We start from the raw sequence: 21,531 nt of genomic DNA, 5'->3' as shown, positions 1-21,531 counted from the left end.
CTTCTTCTCGAATTCTTCAGTTTAAAGAATGATAAAATTTGATCATATACAAAAGATATTTTCCATTACAGCTAGCTAGGCTTTCGTGATTACATGTTTATTTATTTATTTATTTATTTGATTTTATTTGATTTGATTTGATTTTACCTTGTTTGATTTTATTTTATTTTATTGAAAATAACCCTGTATAGTTTAATGTAGGGTCGACGGAAAGTCACTGACCCTCCCTCTATGTAAAACTGAAAACTTGTGACAACCCAAGCTGACCTTCCATCACTTAAAAAAGAAGCTGACCCCCCATCACTTAATTCTCACTCTCACGATGAACCCCCTTCCCATATATCATATTTACATGACAACTGCTTGACTGTCTCGCAAATATATACACAACACACAACACAAGCCTGACTTGAGCCAATAAAATAAAATAAAACAAATTAGTAATAACTTAAATAAGGTTTAATAATTTAAACACATAAGATTAATTGTTACTAAATTTGTTGATTTGAATGAATGAATGAATGAATGAATGAATGAATGAATGAATGAATGAATGAATGAATGAATGAATGAGTGAGTGAGTGAATGAGTGAGTGAGTGAGTGAATGAATGAATGAATGGATGGATGGATGGATGAATGAATGAATGAATGAATGAATGAATGAATGAATGAATGAATGAATGAATGAATGAATGAATGAATGAATGAATGAATGAATGAATGAATGAATCAAGACGATTAACATTATATTGTTCGAGTTCTTGTCCAAATTCCTGCGTATAATATTGAAATCTATACAACAGAACTTATTACATTTTGTAAATAGCTGGCGAAAGATGGGGAGATAATAGAAAGAGTGGAAATACTAACGGACCAGTAGTAAGTTTCCCTGAAAATTATCACGTCTAGCTACGAGATGTACTCGAGCGCTCGAGCAGAGCGCCGCGGCTAATAATGTATTCTCGTGGAGGAAATAACATCTCGCAGTCAACGAGAGTTGACTACCGCCATGTTAGAATAGTTTGTTATGGTGATTGATAACAAGATCTGTTGGTGACCAAACTTGCAAGTACAGTGTGTTACTGTAAATCTAATGATTTTTGACAGAGGAAGACGGAATTTATAAGCTCCGGTGAATTCGATAAGGTAGGAATAGTTTGATCTGCTTCTACGTCGACAAATGTCCCCAGAAACTTTATTGATCGAAAAGCTCGTGATCAATGATTTTGAGTTGAGCTATAACGTTATCGTTACAGGGGTAAATACATCGATAACTTACTGCTTTATGTTCAACAGAGTGGAATTCACATTAAAAATGTTATCAAATAAGAGAAAATTGGTCAAATATACAGGATTATGATAATTGTATAGGAAGGCAGTACTGATAGATTCAAAAATGAATATGTTACACAGCCCAGCTCACATCGTAAACTCTAGGTGATATCTCGAGAGACCGGTCTTTATCGCCATGTCTTTTGTAATTTGCTACATTTTTGGTTGTCATTCGAGAATTGATACAGTTTAATAGTACATTTTCCAGTTTTATAGTCTTACGTTTAAACAGTATTTGGGCATGCAATTGAATTTTGTAGCAGTACGAATTATACCTCAATGTCCATAATAACCGTAGCCCAATTATTTTTTTTTACACATGTAAAAACGTGTAAAGATATCCTCGACTTCTCCATACTGTCAACATATTTTTTTCTTGACCTATTATGGTTTCATTGTCGCAAGCATCTGCCCTTCTTAGAGTCTTTCCAAATTCCAGCGATCTCTATGGCAACATCACTCTCAAGCCAAGGACAGACAAATATTAAGTTCAATTTAACTGTCTGCTGTTTGAATAGGGCTGAGTAATTTGTACATAATTTTATGTAGATGAATGAGCAACAGGAATACAGGTGTACTTTACAGTTAATTTAATTAAATGTATAACATTCAAAATATTAAAATGAAACTGAAATGATTTCTTTATCTACATTGTAACTTATATTTGAAAAGATAGATGAACACCAGATTAGGAGTTTACTATTTAATGGTGTATGAAAAGTTATTGTGACTATAATAATGGATGTCATACAATCTGCTTTAATATGAAATTGAGAGAACTTGACATTGGTGAACATTTGATTTTTGCTTCCAAGTGTGAGAATTAGTCAATAATTTGTATGTCCGTAACCCTGTAAAATTATTGATAGTCCATCAATCACTTTGTCAAATTTGCTAACAATATGACTGATGATAGATCTTGGTGGGTGTATGGTCACTGTTCAACTGACTGATGATTGAAATCTTGTGGTTCTAATAGATTAGTACAGTAACGTTCATTATATGTACATTACATAGCTAAACACATACTGTATGTTGTCATTTTTAGTGGTTTTTGTGCCAAAATTATATTATAGTGGCACAACCTGCTGTTGTTCTGACACAATCAGATAAGCAGGCAATTATAAAATCACCAGAGAGAATCAGAACAGCACAGAAAGTTACACAACATCACCAGTGCATCATTTACATTGTAACTTACATGTATCACATTGTGTTGACTTAATCATGGGAATATAGATTGAGTTCCAAAGAAATATTCATTACATTTGAAAATGGGGTGTTACTGTAAACCTGGAAATATTCACTAAAGACTGAATGTGAATGACTTGTTGTGATAAAAACAAAAATACATAAATACATTGATAATACTAGTAGCTAAAATGTCTTCTTGTTCATAAACAATGGTGTCATGTGTGCCCTCTATGCCAACTTGACATACCACAGACACAGTGACCCACCCAAATTTGGTGTTCCCCAGCATCTTACTGTGAAAAACCCACAGCAAAAACTGTTGTGATTTTTATTAGAGGGGGTACATTGATAAACACAATATACCAGGTTAGATAAGTCACAAAAAATAGTCTTTGGAAACTAGTTGAAGACTGCAAAATTACAAAATACTCCAGTTGTGTAAAGATAAGGATGGACTGTTTACAACAAAACCTACATTTACAGCTGTAGTAAGTGGGTATACAATTTGAGTTTCTGACACTTTAGGAGTACTTATTTGTACCATACATCAAAACATGTAGATGAGATTATGACGACAGTGGTAGTGTAAATTTTGATAACAGTATACTATATTTTGAACTATTTTACAATAAAGTTACAATGTATTTCAAAAATGTAAATAAAAATGTCACCAAACTCCTGCCAAGATAAATGTATACTATGATTTTATTCTCTAGATTAATGTTTACTTCAGTCCAAGCCTGTAAATGACGAATACTAAATTAAAAGTAGTGTTAACAGAGCAGAAGTAAACTTTAAATAATGTGAGGGTATTAAAGTTCAACCAGAAATCAGCTGTAAGTGTCGTCAAGTTGCTATACAGCACAAGAGGGGGTCACAACAAATAATTACAGTTTGAGTTACAAGTATTCATGAACTGATGACATATAAAGATTGTGCTCTCTCTAATGATAGCCAACTTTTGTTGTTGTGGGTCAAAATGATAAAAACTGGCATTTCTTGTGAGTCACCACATAGTAGGAGATAGGAGAATACCAAATTTTGGTGAGGTTGTGTGCGTCTGTGGCATGTCAAATTGGCAGAGAGGGCACACTGCATATAAAGATATCCTAGTACATGAACTAACAAAGGCAATTTTATGCAGTACCTTGAGTACATGTATTTTGGGTTTCAACTTATTTCGGCTCATTTAGCTGAGACATTGTTAATGCCAAAATAAATCAATATGAAAATGGAAAAACTGGCTCTGGTGAAATTGTGGATAACCATGGTCAGATTCATTTCAGATCATTACATTTTACTCACTGAAGTGATGTGTCACTCTACTCAAAACTTGTTCATTTTCCAAAATACAATAGAGACACAATGTGAATAATTGTGTTCTGCTGAAATGTTTGTACACCAAAATTAATAAAATCATAGCATATTATGAATACAATATGTGAGTTATGTACATCAGCAATCTGATTGAAATCCAATGTGGTGAAAGCGACTAGATGTCCTTATTTACCTCTATTCATCATGTTGTGACGTTTGTTTTGTTCGGAGTGATCGCCGCCTTCCCACGGCGGCGATCACACCGAACAAAACAAACGTCACAACACGGTGTATAGAGGTAAATAAGGACATCTAGTCGCTTTCACCACATTGGATTTCAATCAGATTGGTACATCAGTATCTTCGTCCATAGATGAGGAAGTGGTAGCTTCTTGTAATTCTTCATATTTCATATTTCTGTCAGTTTTAACAGAAGTATTTGGAAATATGAATTTATGTGTGAATTTTTTATAATGGTGAATGACTTGAATGAATCGCCAGATATATTGAATAAATATCATCTAATTAATTTTATTTTTCAGGTATTGAGTGGCTTGTGGTGTCACAAATATTAACAGGAGGGGTCAAAGGTCATCATGAGTCTACCACAGTTTACAACCTCCACTAAGGAGAATTCCCTGTCCTTGAAAGTCAGGTGAGTTAAAATAACATGGTGTCATGTGAACTGCGGTATGTATTGGGCTCTTTGCTGTCAAATTAACAAATTTAGCTTTGAGTTAACTAAAGCTTGTATATATCTGTCTTGGGGTTCTTAGCTGTCAATGCGTAGTCTTTAGCTATTTATATTACAGCTTGTAGACTTTTCTAGCATACAAAATGAAAGTGGTACTAAAAAGAGATTTCTTGATTCCATGTAGATTGTAGTAGTAGTAAGTAGTAACATTTAGCTTTATTGTCAACTATATATATATATGTGGTACCACACTTTATGAATATCTACATTTTTACAATGTTTTGATCGTTTTTTTTCAGTTATCAGTTTATTGGAAAGGTCCATTGACCTGTCATTCCCCACATTCACCATTTCTCCACTCTATCATTAGAGGGCATACTTTATCAAAAAGGGCTGTTGATATGTCTTTCCACATATATGTATTCATTATTTCTCTACTCCACTAAACCATAGATAAGAAAGCATACTTTACTTATAAGGGCTATTGACATGTCTTCCCCTTATATGTATGTGTATTTATAATTTCTCTACTTTATCACTAGAGGGCATAGTTTAGTGAAAATGTCTATTGACTCGTCTATTCCCCATACATTCATTATAGTTTCCTTACTCCATCATGTGATGGAACGCTTCATTTTGAAATTCGCTCTTTATATTTCAGGGGTTTGAAAGCCACTGATACCAAGAAACTTGAGTCCGACAGTGTTGAGATGGAAAGCAGATTACAAGATTTGAAATTAATGATGAGTAGAGAAAAGGAAGAACGAGAGTAAGTATTTGACACTGACTTCACATACATGTAATAGAATTGGTAGAATTGAAGTAAATCTGTAGTGGATAGTATTTCTTTATTTCAGATGTACAGTAATACCTAGACTGTAAGATACGTTATGTCGTTCTGCCCTTACTGATGTGTGAGGGCGCCCCATCACTGCGTACCTTACAGATTAAGTATCATCTAGCCAGAAGATTTGGCTTGCAACAATACCTTTCATCCTGACACACCAAACCTCATGCAATAGATTTCCAACGGTGCCTGTAGATTTGGAGAACCTTGATTTGAAGAAAAATTGGTCTCAGAGGCACATTCTACCGTAAATTGTGTAACAACTTAAATATTCATTATTGTTTTTATCATTTGTAGACGTCAAGGTGGCAGTTATTGGAATTCAGGCCAACCAGGTGCTCTAACTACACATGCAGATGAAGTACTCAAGAAATCTAAATCAAAGTCAAATAAAGCTGGAGAAAAGGTGAGTTAGGAAAAATACAAAAACACAAGAATTTTTTTAAAAGTTATCTCTTTGGAGCATTGCTGTTCTTGAATTCATACACACACATACACATACATACATACATACATACATACACACACACATACATACATACATACATACATGCATACATACATACATACTTACATACAGACAGACAGACATACATACTTACCTACATACATACATACATACATACATACATACATACATACATACATACATACATACATGCATGCATGCATGCATTGTACACACACACACATGCACACACACGTATGCACGCACAGACACACACACACACACACACACACACACACACACACACACACATACATTATATACACTATGGGTAATATATAACTGTACCCACAGTTTAGTTTTCTTACATGGTAACATAAATAGATAATCTCACCAGCATTCCACATTTTTTCTTTTTTCCCATTTTTCAGAAAGCAAGGAAGATCAAGGTACTCAAAGATGAACCTTTAGGTGAGTGACTTTTGCAGTTTTGGTAGCACCAGTCATTTAATAAAAATAAAATAAATTCAGCATTGAAATAAAAATCTACAGTCATTACTGGGGAAGATTTGAATCACCCTACCACCATTGTATCCTTGTCAACCACAGTTGTATAAATGGGGAACTGATAGGACAGGTTGTTATATGAAGGAGTGTTGTCCTCAGAATTTAATGGCATTATGGATTGTATGTATCTAAAGGAACTAAAGGAAATACAGTGTAAATTGCACCAAAGTAAAAGACTGCCACTTGACAAATAAAAATGTACACACACACACACATGCATCTACAACTGTACTATTCACAATTGTATGAATATCATTTTTCTGAAAGATCTGTGTGCAATCTGAGGAAGTCAAATTGAGGAAGTGAAATTTCAATGTTGAAAGTGGGTTGATGTGACGTCATGTCACCATGACAACCTACGAAATATGTTTCAAAACAAAGTATGTACAAGAAGTGATTTCAGTAGTAATTGGTATAAGTTGACACTAATGAGGTGAATATTCGAAAGTCAACAAAAGGGCTACCTTGACTCTTGCAAGGTGGTCTGTGCTGATTTCTCTCCCACAGTGCTATGATGGTCTGTGCTGAGTTGAGAGTATTGTTGGTTAACCACAGTTTCCAACCCCATGCTGTGATTAGTAGTAAAGTAATGGCATTAAGTATATGTAATTTACTCCCAAAGACAGCGTTGAACTTTTAATAGTTCAAACCCAGTATTTGAGTTTACTGTAGTCGTGATGGTTCTCCAGATGATGAAATGCTTTACAATTATTACCCAGGCACAGACCTATAACAGGACAACAGTCTTTATACATCCTCAATACCCTTCTTGGGATCATGTACACTTGTATTGCTACGTTACTATGGTGCATTACTTTCATGAAATGAAAATACTAAAATGTTAAGGCACGTGATTTAATGCCAGGTTCTCACATTAGTGTTAACTTATCAGTGTACCTTAAAGTGGCCATATGGCTGAGGATTGGGTATTTATTTTGGATTTCTAATTTATAAAACAATTTTATCATGACTTTCTACTTGAAAAATCAATGTGAAACAACATATACCAAGTCTGTGTTTGTAACTCAATAAATTGCAAAAGATAAATAAATATGTAAAATGTTTATTATTGTATGTACAATAACAGACTTTTTACATATTTTTTTTATAGCTTTTTCATATTTAGTTACAAACACAGACTTAGTCAATGTTGTTTCACTTTGATTTGTCAAGTAGGAAGCCGTGATAGAGAGTCTGAGAGACACTGACAAGCTATCAAATTATGTAAATAAATACTGGTATTTAGTAGTTTAGATATATTGTGAACAAAAAGATATGAAGTGAGTTATTTCATGTGAATACCTGAACACCATGTAGGTAAAGTACATTGTACTCATTAAAATATCAAAATAGATTGATCAGCTGGATGCCAATTGTAAGTCACAGTACCCTCTAGAAACAAGGAAATATTCACACAGACTCAGTGTAAATGATAAAAATAAGAGTATACCTTGAAGACACAGCATGGTGTCTGGACCTTAACTGAACTCTGCTTTGTTTGAGCTGATCAAAATAGCTTTCATACGTTATGGATGAATTATGGGATATCTTCCATTTCTGCATTTGAAGTTGAAGTGTACAGTTGTAGCTGTCACATGATTCAAAGATACAAGTTTTTACTAGAGTAACATTATGAATTGGTTTACGGTTAGTTAGGTCTGGCAGATCTGTACTTTGTACTGTTAACAGATAAACAAGTAAGACTGCAGTTAGTATAGGTCTGACAGATCTGTACTTTGTGTTTATGTTAACATATAAACCACTAACTGACTGTGTTGTTACTGTTAGTTAGGTCTGACAGATCTGTACTTTGTGTTTATGTTAACATATAAACCACTATTACTGACTGTGTTGTTACTGTTAGTTAGGTCTGACAGATCTGTACTTTGTGTTTATGTTAACATATAAACCACTAACTGACTGTGTTGTTACTGTTAGTTAGGTCTGACAGATCTGTACTTTGTGTTTATGTTAACATATAAACCACTAACTGACTGTGTTGTTACTGTTAGTTAGGTCTGACAGATCTGTACTTTGTGTTTATGTTAACATATAAACCACTAACTGACTGTGTTGTTACTGTTAGTTAGGTCTGACAGATCTGTACTTTGTGTTTATGTTAACATATAAACCACTAACTGACTGTGTTGTTACTGTTAGTTAGGTCTGACAGATCTGTACTTTGTGTTTATGTTAACATATAAACCACTAACTGACTGTGTTGTTACTGTTAGTTAGGTCTGACAGATCTGTACTTTGTGTTTATGTTAACATATAAACCACTAACTGACTGTGTTGTTACTGTTAGTTAGGTCTGACAGATCTGTACTTTGTGTTTATGTTAACATATAAACCACTAACTGACTGTGTTGTTACTGTTAGTTAGGTCTAACAAATCTGTATTTTGTGTTTATTTTCTAGATAAACCAGTAAGGTCACCAACTAAACCCTTTGTATCAACAAGTAGATCTAACAAATCATTCAAAGGCCCATGCTGTGGACAGTGTGAACACAAAGCAGCTGCCTTGGTAAGTTTGAAGAATTCTCACCATGTATCTAAATTTTACAAGACAGTTATATTGCTATGAGTAACTGGTACATAGTTTGGAGTTATGTATATTACAAAGCTAACCCCAATGCTGTATTTTTTATCACTTTAATCATGCCTATTTCAAAGCTAACATTGATTTGGTATGTTTCTATTGTGGCGTTATGTCCATTTCAGTAATTCAGTATGTTTCAATTGTGGCTATATGTTCATTTCAGTGATTCGGTATGTTTCAAAAGTATTCATCAATTGTGAATGTTTCAAAGCTAACATTGATTTAGTATGTTTCAATTGTGGCGTTATGTCCATTTCAGTGATTCAGTATATTTCAATTGTGGCGTTATGTTCATTTCAGTGATTTGGTATGTTTCAAAAGTATTCATCAATTGTGTGTTCTGTACATTTCATCTGTGTAGTTTCTGTCCGTTTAATACACCAATTCTGTATATTTCATCTGTGTAGTTTCTGTCCGTTTAATATACCAATTCTGTATATTTCATCTGTGTAGTTTCTGTCCGTTTAATACACCAATTCTGTATATTTCATCTGTGTAGTTTCTGTCCGTTTAATACACCAATTCTGTATATTTCATCTGTGTAGTTTCTGTCCGTTTAATATACCAATTCTGTATATTTCATCTGTGTAGTTTCTGTCTGTTTAATACACCAATTCTGTATATTTCATCTTTTTAGTTTCTGTCTGTTTAATACACCAATTCTGTATATTTCATCTGTGTAGTTTCTGTCCGTTTCATACACCAATTCTGTATATTTCATCTTTGTAGTCATGTATGGAATGTGGGGAGGACTACTGTGCTGGATGTTTTGCTCAATTTCATCTCAAAGGTGCTCTCAGGAAGCACAGATCAGTACCGTTTCAGGTAAGCATATTCTATTTATACATCATCACAGCACTGGGCAAGTAGAATAGAACGTATACGATATTCATACGAGGTGTTATTCTGATAAAATGCTTCACAAATTTATGATTTCATGTTAGTTGACCACTGTCTAGAAATGTAAACATACAACTGATTCAATGAAACTCATTCACACTCTACATATTATAACTGATATATATATGTATATTCCAAATACTATTTGTATCTTTGCACTCAGTTTATTTGTATTCATGGTGAGTTGTGTGGGACGTAAAAAACATAATTCTGCCTAATTGAACTCTGTAGTCACTCTGGTTAGGTAGTAAAATTCAAAGTATAGCAATATCAGTTATTATAAGCTATAACTTATAAAGAGTGTAATTGTTTCTATACAGGGGTCTTATCAATTGAGTTTATCTTGAAAATCACAGTTATGTCTGTTCCTTTCACACTGGTCATTGAATTTCATTGTATACTATTATAAGCTATATCTTTTGTAGTACAATATATGTATTATGTTTATTCTTTGCCATTTATATATATATGTATTATATGTCATTTTTGTATTGATACCTGCCATGTTCATGTATTATGTATAATCTATAAATGTCATCCATACCTTGAATCAGGTCACTGAATTTTCATATTTTTTTGTCTTGTAGGCAAACCGTGGGAGTAACAGGTATGATTAATTCAAATGTTTATGCTACATTTATGCAAGCACCCATCCATGCATGCAATAGCTTTTGATTTGTTAAATAGTCTTGATTATGTTGAAAATATTGTCCAAAATAATTTTGGTTTTACCAAGTATAAAATATTTTCCTCTCTTCTAATTATTCTGTGTGGTAATACTCTTGTTGTGACAAGGCCTATTTTGTCACTTTAATTTTCCTCGGCTGAAGAAAGAAAATATTGCAGAGCAATAAAAAGTGTTTGTGTATTTTTTGTTGTAGTTTGTCAGAGTCTAAAAGTATGACCACAAGTGGTGGCAATGTTAGAACTTCACATAATAAAGATCTCCTGCCATATATGAATAAAAACCCGGTAAGTTTTTACCCTTTATAAGACTTTATAGGCTAAGAGAATTATTGACAATTTCTTCAGTTAACTTTTGTATGAAAAATTGCCGCTTTACCAAGGAATTTTGTTGCTATCATAGTTTCTCTATAGAACTGTATTTCTCATAGAAATAGCAACTAAGTGATACTAGAATAGGGAATTTGCAGAGCCTGCTGAGATGCAAAGGACTGTGGGATTATTTATAGTTATCATAATACCTCATCTAGAGCTATCAATAGAATACATCTCCTACAGTGGTCAGGGTAACAATGACACAATTATTTGTGGTTACAAACAATGTACCACAGTTGGTTACAATACTGATTAATTCATACATCATATTTCCCATGATGGAACATTCAGGATATTCAAGATGGCGGATTTCCAACTTCCCTGTTAGTACATCTACAGTTTGACAGACATTTTAATTTCCAAAAGTTAGTCTATGGGAACTAGTTCAAAAGCTGTAAAATAACAAAAATTTTAGTAGTTGTGAAAATATCAAGGTTTAATGTCAGTGTAAATTAAGGCATCACAAACACTGGTCATCGTAACCAATTGTAAATGTACAGGTCTAGTCATAGCAACCGCTTTGCAAAATTGAACATAACATACATATTTTACACCTTTAGAGGGCGCTGTATACCATAAAAGGAATTCAGAAGGTCAAGTATAGTAATGTTGTGTACTTTGTCCTACCCTGTTTAGAGTTCTGAAGAAACCAGTCCTAATGGTAACAGTGCTGGGGGTGCATTATTACAGGGGTCATATGATGAAACTCAAAATGCTGCTGACTTTGCTGCTGCCCTAGCTGAATGGAGACAGGGAAAGCAACCTGCTTCAATATCTGAAAATACAACTCCAAAAAGTCTGTCACCAACCAAACGACACACAGGTCAGTTTATACTTTTTTTAAAAATATTAAATTCTTTCATTGTTACTGTTATTGCATGATAATATTAATAGTTGGCATAGAGGTGTACAATCAGATAAAAACACACTGATACAATACTATAACTGTAAAATGTATGGGGGGGGGGGGAGACACACTACATGTGATAGATTGTTACTTTCAATGAAAATTGCCATGTACATTTAAAATGGCAAATATTCTATTCACAAAAAGTGAATTTTTTTAAACTGATTTTGTTTTAGCAATTTGCAATTTGTAACCAAAATGTTGTATGAGAATGTAAGAACACTGCTCAACCTATTGAAACTCTCTAAGGTTACTTAATTTTGGTGGTAAAAAGGACGTGTAGTATACATCTGAATTGTTGAAATTTAAATACCTTTTACCGTATTTCACACTCTTGTATTTCATATTTTTATTACAGTTACTGAAACCTCGAGTGCAACTGATCCCTCACCAGAAAGTATTACACCAACAATTGAGTTCAAAGAAAACTCTCTGAGTTATGCTGAGAGATTGATGTTAAAGAAGCATAGAAGAACAGATTTGAGTCCTTTACATTCACCAAGTCTCTTAGGGAGTACTACACCATCTACTGTTATCGCTATTACACCTGTAACTGTCTCTGACAACTTGTCAGGTAAGTTAAGGGGTACTACACCATCTACTGTTATTGCTATTACACCTGTAGCTGTCTCTGACAACTTGTCAGGTAAGTTAGGGGGTACTACACCATCTACTGTTATTGCTATTACACCTGTAGCTATCTCTGACAGCTTGTCAGGTAAGTTAGGGGGTACTACACCATCTACTGTTATTGCTATTACACCTGTAGCTGTAGCTGTCTCTGATAACTTGTTAGGTAAGTTAAGGGGTACTACACCATCTACTGTTACTGCTATTAGTATTACACCTGTAGCTGTCTCTGACAACTTGTCAGGTAAGTTAGGGGGTACCAGTACTGGGCAGGTTTTAGGACTACTGTCTGAAAAATCAAGATACATCATGCAGAAAGTTTTATTGACAGGTATGACCTACAGTGAAATGGCATAACCATGTCCATGGCATTGTGGGTGTTACTTCCATGTCATGTCTTGGCACTATTTCATATCAGTTATGTTAATAAATAAATTTATTTGATGTGTTCACAGAGGAAGAGGCTGAACTAGAAGAGGAGCATGCAAGATATGTTGAAATGTTTCAACCAAGAAATAACATAGAACCAAGAATAGAAAGTTCTTTATCTATCATAGAAGTCACTGAGGTAAGGTGATATACAACTTTCTAATTATCTCTAGTAATTCAAGTCAAAATTTCAAGAGTTTTAAGTGTGTTGTCACCTTTTGCAAATATTAATACAATTATTACCACTGGCATGGACCTATAGTGACACAGCTGCCCTTTATACTTTTTCAACTCCCTTGGTAGCATACAATCCATTGCAACCTTTGTAAGTGTATATGATTAAAGTATTTACATTGCAACCTCTATCCTACCAGGTTCACAATTATACAGCTGGGTTGACTTGGGTACAATTGTGGTTCAAATCTTTCTCAAGGACTTTAAACCATTCAGAAATTACAGAAATTAACAGCAGTAGTGAAGCCTGAACCTCCAATCTGCAGATTTCAAGCCGGTTACTCTAAGTATTCAACCATCATTACTCCACTCCAAGGACGGACTTTGTAAATTAATATAAAATTTAGCTTACACTCTGTGAAACATCTTCAATAAGTAACATTGCTATTCGTACCATTCACATTACAGTCTGCAGACAGCAAAGACTTAGAGGAAGCTACTACATACTCTGTTATAGAAGACGGTGAAAATGAAATTGTAGTTCATACTACAGATTATGAAAAGTAAGTAAAACACATCTACAAATACTGTACAGTAGAAAAAAATTATCGGTCTGAATGTTACAAACCTAATAAAAGACAAGGCATTTTAAAAATGAAACTAGACCAGGCACAAAATTATACCCTAATAATGAGACCCAGCTACATTGTAACTGACAAACTAATGTCTTCCATGTCATGTCAATCCAATAAGAAACTGACAAAAAGTACCAGTCACCTATGACCCCTTATTAGGCTCAAATGTCCATAAGGTCACGTGTACTGAATAGTGGGTCAATATGTTGACAAAGACTGAAATGTGCAGATGAAATTTCAGGTAAAATTTAACAAGTTGTGTTTGGAACAAAAGTCAAGTTCAGTACTATAATAATAAATTGTGATTCTTTCGTATAGACAAAAGAAGAACAGTCCTTCAAAGAGTTCAGCTAGTAGGAGAGATAAACTATCAAGTGCAAAACTGAACAAAAATACTGACAATGGAGCCTTAAAACCGACAAAACCAAGTAGTTCTCGTCCAACAAGTCGTGTAACAAGTAGTTCCCGTCCAACAAGTCGTGCAAAGTCAGGACATAAGTCTTCCACTGATGTAAATAAAGACATTGTAAAATCGAACAAAAGTGAAATACATGACAAAGTAGAACAACTTGACAAGAGGTCAAAAAGTCGAGCGGAAAGTCGGCAAGGAAAGGAACGAGGGAAGTCAAGACAAGACAAAAGGTCAAGCTCAAGGGTAGACACCACTAAAGAATCAGTAAGTAATCGCCCAACGTCTGCCCGTCTTACCACACAACCATCAGAAGGATTAAAACAAGTGAGTCAACTAGGACAGCAAGATAAACATACTTACAAAGAAGGGTTGTCGGATTTCTTCACTACTGGTGTCAAAGCAGAAGATGGAAATAGGGAGACGAAAAAGCCAGGTGATGAGAATGAACGGTTGCCAAGCGAACAAGATGTGAGATACAGTGGTAGGTATCTATTGATGATAACTCTCTATTAGTCAAACTGTCTAGTGGATTTATAATGATATTAATTATTCTTCTGACTCAGTGTAGATTTGACGGATACTAATTGTAATACCTCTAGTGTTTTTCTCTTTTTTGGTTTAAATTTGATGAAGCAATGTCAAGTCTCATGGCATTTCATTACATAGCTTCTTAACTTTGTCATGCTTCTAAGCTAATGTTGAAAGGATATCTGTTGATACACAGACAATTTACAGGGTGTGTTTTTGCTGTGCTTTGGGGAAACAGTTTCCTGCTAATTTGTAGGTCAGAATAGTCAAATTCTAATTTAACATTCATTGATATGTAAAATGTAAATGAAGAAGCCTCATGCTGCTCAAGGCATGTCCTGATTTTCTTACTGTTAGCAATTTGTAAAGACATTGTCTGGTTTGTTGATTGGTAGAGTAAGAAAAGGAGATGAAGAGAGAGAGCTTGAAGGAGAGCGAATAGTTGAAATATTGATGGATGGTGTGTATGCATCTTTTTATATGGATGGGTGGGAGTGTTTCTGGGTACTGTCTATGTTGAGGCAGTGACAAGGTGTGTGTTTGCATTACAGAGTGTTTCTGTGTGGAATAGGACGCAGTGTGTGACTGCTGTCTGTATATGGATGGTACTGTGTCTACATTGTGTTGTGGGGGATGGGGTCAGTGTGTCATTGTCTATGTGTAAAGCAGTATGTCTTTTGCATTGTGTGTGTGTGTGTGTGTGTGTGTGTGTGTGTGTCTATGTGTGTGTATGTATGTATGTGTGTGTATGTGTGTGTATGTGTATGTGTGTATGTGTGTGTCTGTATGTGTGTGTATGTGTGTGTGTGTGTGTGTGTGTGTGTGTGTGTGTGTGTGTGTGTGTGTGTGTGTGGAGGGATGTGTCAAAGTACTGTCTACATGGGAGGTAGTGTGTCCATATATGGGAGGGGGCAGTCTGTCTGTGTCTGTGGCTTGGTATATGCAGCAGCTTGTAAAGTACCAAGATAACCCTCAAATCTTTGCAATTATTATTGAATAGAATGATATGTTACAGTAAAGGAAAAGATCCCTTCTGCCAATCATACATCAATATTGACACTGTATTCAATATACTTCTCTATCGCCTTCTCACTGCATTCATTTTATCACATCATTTCAGGTGGCCCAGCATTATGGAGACCCTCCAGTAGTTTATCATGTAATTTAGAAGACATCAACCCAGAAATAGTCAGTGGACAAGACTTTGGAATCTCAGATTTCTTAAAAGGACCTAGTAATTCAAACTTAGAAAGAGCACATCGTTTTTCTTCAACAGAGCCCCCAGCATGGCCACTTGGAAGTCAACCACCACAGACGTGGTCTGATGACGACGCTGAAAACTTTTTACGTAATAATCCTCCAGCATTGCCACCTGTGCGATCAGCATCAAATTCAGCAAACACTAGAAGTGTAACTAAATCTGCTAGTAAGGAAAGGACTTCAGCAAAAAATAGAGACAAAGGTGGTCGCGAAAGCACCCAGAGAGAGAAGCCGCCTAGTAGCGCAAAAATAACAGAAAGGCATTCAGCCTCAGGAAGGAGATCAGCTGCAGAGATAAAACAAAGTAAAGTGAGCCAGCCTAGTAAACCTAGCACTCCAAAGAAATCTAAGGGAAGAAGGCGATTACCAAAACCTCCATCACGACCAAGTAGTCGGATAGAAGTTGATGGAGATGATATGAGTCGCTATGACGACCAAGGACATCATAGTCAAGATGAAGATGATAATGAAACATTAAATCAATTAGAATGGGAGTTGGCGTCTCAAGATGGTAGAATTACAGGTAATAACCATTAACTTTCTCTACAGTAATTGTCAAATTCTGGTCTAATTTTATCTCTCTATATTATTATGTCGACGTATTTAAGAAAGTTATCTCAATTCTAACGACGACAAATATTCGGAATATAGTCAATGACATGGACAATTTACTGCATATAACATTATTTTAAGAAATGATAAATGTGTTATTGAAATTTAAATAGTTTATTTTCCAAGTTATCTAGGCGAGGCATTTTTAGATTTCTTACATTTTCTCCGTTTTTTCCATATGATGAATTTCCACATCTTATTCCCTGTTTTCAGCTGATGGGAAAATATCCAGGATGAGTGTGATGTCGATGGATGATATAATTGACGAGGAAGGAAATTTCAAAATGGATTTAACTTTAGGAGATACAGAATTAGGTATAACACAGGATGATGGTCATGGATCAGGACTGAGTTCACCATGTGAAGATATCGATATAGAAAAACGACTTAGTGAGGAAGATCTGATGGCTGACTTTGAAGAAGATGAGAAACAAATATTGGCAGATGAAGTCAAGGCGTTACAGTCATAGCCTGTTTAACCTGTGTTTGTAAAAACTTGGACTTTCTTAGCCTTAGAAGCAATGTTACATTATGACAGAAAGAGGTACAAATTGACCATTTATTAAGTAACACCAATTTAGTTTTAAGTCAATCAATATTCCATGTCTACCAAATTTTCTTGGTACAGTAGACTTCTGTATCGATGGACTTCTATATTTTCCATAGTAAAAAGTCATATTTCAGTTACCGAAGTGTCCATTTCTTAAGTAAGCGTTGCAAGAGGGTGTCCATTTCTCACTTAAGCGTTGCAAGAGGGTGTCTTAAAAGTGAGGTGAATGTTCTCGTCAAGACCGCTGATCGTATGACAGTGCATAAAAGAGTAAATAAATCAAGCCTGCATTACATACAGCAGCATTATAGTAATGGTTAGGCTTCTGGTACAGTGGTAGTCATGAAAAAGAAATACTACAATGGGAATAACGTGAAAAATGAGAGGTAACTTCAATCTGCTGTCTTTATGCTACAATACTCAACTATTCTGGCCCTAACTTCCAGCCTGAAACCTGCTTAGGCACGGCACTCCTAGTGGCCAAAATCATAAATTCTTTTATCTTTATGATATCTATATGACTTATTTCATTTTCTATGTCATGTATATATGAGTTCTTGTTGTAGCAAACCTGGTAATATTCTTTGATGGTGACCCCAAGTTGAAGAAACTATGAATTAACACTAAAATGACATTTGATGAATGGAAGCAAATCACCCAATCAGATTCCTTGGTTTTTATAAAATTAGCATATGACCCTCTAACTTATCAATTATTGTTGATGTATGATTTCAAATTTTAATTCACACCGTTATAATTTGTGCATGTCGTTATGAATTGTAATTAACAAGATATTTAAAAATAATAAAATTATACTTAATTAACCCAATTGTATTCAGCAGAGGTAATACAGAAATATTGTTCTCTTTCGTAAAACTTTATGAAAGACATTTCTGAAATGAAATGTATACATATGATGCTAGCCTGAAAGACCCAGGTGTTGATTCCGCTTATATAATGTACTCTCTTATGACTTAATTAACGGGCCTGTCATAATGAGCTGAAACATCATCAAAGGAAAAAAATGTATCACCCACTAATTTCAAATATATGTAAAACAGTTTGTGATCTACTCTAAATATGCATGATGGATATTGAATGACTACTGTTGCCATGACAATGTTTTCACCGACGCAATGCACAGAACTAGTCTGTCTACAATGTTATATAATCTCCATCTGCTGTGTGTGTGTGTAAACTGAAATGACTCAGTTCAAACACAAGAATTGTAAAAAATTAGTTTTCTAAGTGCTAGTCTCCTGGTTTAGTTTAAAATGCTCTTGAAACTTGATAATTTGACTATTACTAAAATCAAGTAGCCTACTTCATGAGAAGTCTCGGCCTTTGAACATTTTAATGAACATACGTATACATATTGTAAACAAATATCAAGTGTCAATGACACCACAGTTCATTTGTTTGTTTGTTTACTAGTCTGTATTTGTACATTATAAACAGTAGGGGGGGGGGGGTGTTTGGAAATTTTGATCAAACACTCATACAGTGTGGCTGTTTTCATACTGACTCTCAATAAACTGGGTACTATGATATGATTGGTGGCAACAACATTTTGTGGCCAAAGGTATTAGTAGAGTTGCCATTCAGAGATGGGGAAGTGAGTGATTACATAGTGAACCAACAGCTGGACCTTTCACAGGCTAATATGACACATACTATAGGATCTCAGTGATAGAGAGGACTTTTTTCAGTAAGTTAGGGCATCATGCATTGTACTTATTTTCAGACTGTTAGGGTGTCTGGTAAGACGCTCTATCCTTGTGAAAAATGTTCATATTTGACTTATTGTACATTATATGTATAAATTGTAAAGTTCTTACAACAAGATGTGTAAAATCCATGTGAATATTTGAAGATTTTTACTGCCAGTACTGTATGATCCTTCTAAAACTCAAAAGTGGATTTAATTTTCAAAACAGATATAAAAGCAGATATACTTTAGTTATAGATATGAATATACTGTCACAGTCAAAAAAAGTAGTTATTTGTTGATTGAAATGGTTACAAAGTTGCAAGTCCTTATCCTATGCTACTTTTTGACACTGTAAATGTTACGTTACGACATCTGCAGTCTAGTGAAAGATCAGAGACAGTAATTTTTTACTTCATTTTAATATCTCTAGCCTGCTAAATTGTAACACCATAGTTAATTGTGTTTAGTGGAAGTGTACATTACCAATGCACTGCTTGGATTGATATGTGTACTAGAATTTTAGACAGCGCCATCACATGACCTTACATAGTAGAGCTGCTAGAGGGCGCTATAACACAATCAATAGAAGTCCGGCATGCCATGACATCAGCCTCATACGATTGGCTTTTTAACAGCTCTGATTCATCTTCCTCATAACAACAAAACTGATTTATGCAAGTAGCAGTGATCCACTTTTGAGGCAATAAAAAGACTATATATTAGAAAATTGTTCAAAACTTGTCATAATCTAGAGTATTATTAAATATTTGATGTGTAAAATAGTCTTTTGTCCTGTGAAAATTATAGTTAGCTCGATTTTGTGGATGCTGTATTTGTTGCCAAAAAATGCTAAGGATTGTGTGAGCCAAAGAGATGATTTGTGTCAGTTTGAAATACTTGCCATGTTGACCACTTGTCTCTGTCTAAGTATCTTTGGTAAACATCTTTGAACACTTGGGATGCTGTACCCAAGTATCCGAGTCGAACTACCATTGTTATTTTATAAGTATTTGAATGTCAGTAAAATCTAATTACTGATTTTTATAACATAATTTCAAATTGAACTTTAATATCATGGTTAATTTTATTTCAAATTAATTCAAATTGATGTTGAAATTGAAATTATTTCAAATTGATGTAATTTCATATTGATGGCTAATGTTATTTCAAAAGAGACAGTTTCAGTATTGTTTGCTGATGAGATTCATGACAAGATACCAGTAACCAAATCTTGGAGTGGTGACCCCCTTTAATATTCCTCAAGATATATCGGGTCTGCTTCTCTATCAACTTTTAATCAAATTGTTATTCTTGCATATATTATATTTATTAAATACCAAACACCTGATTTATTTCCCAACACCCCATCCCACCAAATAAATACAGAAAGCAACATTGAAACCAGTCATGTTTTGAAGTTATTACCTGATCTCACATCTCTTTACATTGGTTTGTATAACCCCCGGTATCACCATGACTGTCGTTACTGCAGTCAAATGACAAGTGTCACAATGCGAAATAGACTGTAAGATACATCATGTCGCTCTGCCCTCACCACCACACCAGCCTCCTCTCTTGAGAGAGGTTGGCCGATGTGTGAGGGCGCCCCATCACAGCATACCTTACAGACAACTGTGGAAATGCCACTCACGATGATACAACTGATCAAAGAGATGATATCTGGTAATGACCAATTTATTATATGCCTATGCCCAGGAATTCTAGTTGATATTGCCGCTGCCAAATGTGTTGTACAATTTTCTTGATGTGTTGTACTTTTTATGATTGTTAACATTAGAGTATTGAGTTTCTCAAAATTTACAAACTTGAAATCAGAATTATTAGTTCAAAGTTACACTCAATTGTGTATTATTTGGTGCATGCACATTTATTATCATATTAATGTCAAGATCGTTGACTTGTGTAAATTTATATTTTATTTGTCTGTGTGTATTGTGCACAAATGTTTGTATTACCGACAATAAAACAAAATTATTGAAATTACAAGGTATTTGTTACATGTGTTGATCAATGTGTAAAAATATCAACCTGTTCCCAATCTCAAAATACACTAGTTTTTACTGTCTTCAAATGTGGAAATCCCTTTTGTTCGGAATGTTCTGATTTGAAATGAAGCTGTTTTACTGTTCATTTGTGATTGGTTGACAGCAATAGTCTGTCTCTTCCAGCTATACCTTAACAAATACTTCAGGTGAAACTGGATGTTTCCACTTGGGAAAATCCAAGATAAAGTGATGTTACGATGAATTTATTGATATTTTATAAACACTAGACTAAAGTGCCCAATCACATTGAACACTGATAAGCATTGCTATTTTCTCACAGTGCAGTAAAAACAGGCTTCTAATGAAACATTACCCATGGACTTGATGATTTTAATGGCTGCAATTGTTTATTTTCTAACTGATAATCAACATTTCAACTTGACTACTACATCCCCACTGTGCACCTGTCATGATTTCTTTTGCATTAGAAGTTGTCTGAGGGTGTGTAAAATATGTCATGTTGCATGAGTGAAACACCAAGCCAACATCATTTTAGCTGTATTTATCCAAAGCAGCACATTTTGTAAGACAGTCATGTGTCCATGTACATGGAATGATTGTGCCCTTATTGCAGAACACAGGTACGTATTCAATGTTTCCACTACTACACTGCAGTGTCAATATCAATACTACAAAATGTATATGCACAAACTGA

The 21,531-nt window shown here is 34.6% G+C and overlaps 1 protein-coding gene across 1 annotated transcript; it reads left to right on the top strand.

Annotated features, from left to right (window-relative positions):
* The first annotated feature begins 1,018 nt into the window (after nt 1-1,018).
* On the top strand, nt 1,019-20,667 carry LOC144442219 (uncharacterized). Its single transcript, XM_078131497.1, has 16 exons — nt 1,019-1,147; nt 4,387-4,499; nt 5,200-5,307; nt 5,683-5,791; nt 6,265-6,304; nt 8,822-8,928; nt 9,733-9,828; nt 10,491-10,510; nt 10,785-10,875; nt 11,599-11,785; nt 12,228-12,443; nt 12,955-13,067; nt 13,571-13,665; nt 14,056-14,630; nt 15,798-16,460; nt 16,763-20,667. The coding sequence occupies exons 2-16, from the start codon at nt 4,441-4,443 to the stop codon at nt 17,017-17,019; spliced, it is 2,736 nt and encodes a 911-aa protein (XP_077987623.1). The 5' UTR covers nt 1,019-1,147; nt 4,387-4,440; the 3' UTR covers nt 17,020-20,667.
* Nucleotides 20,668-21,531: the final 864 nt, after the last annotated feature.

The sequence above is a fragment of the Glandiceps talaboti genome, chromosome 11 (assembly GCF_964340395.1).
Source record: "Glandiceps talaboti chromosome 11, keGlaTala1.1, whole genome shotgun sequence".
Classification (NCBI taxonomy): domain Eukaryota; kingdom Metazoa; phylum Hemichordata; class Enteropneusta; family Spengelidae; genus Glandiceps; species Glandiceps talaboti.
Note: the sequence above shows the minus strand (reverse complement) of the source record. Positions and strands in the feature narration are given on the sequence as shown.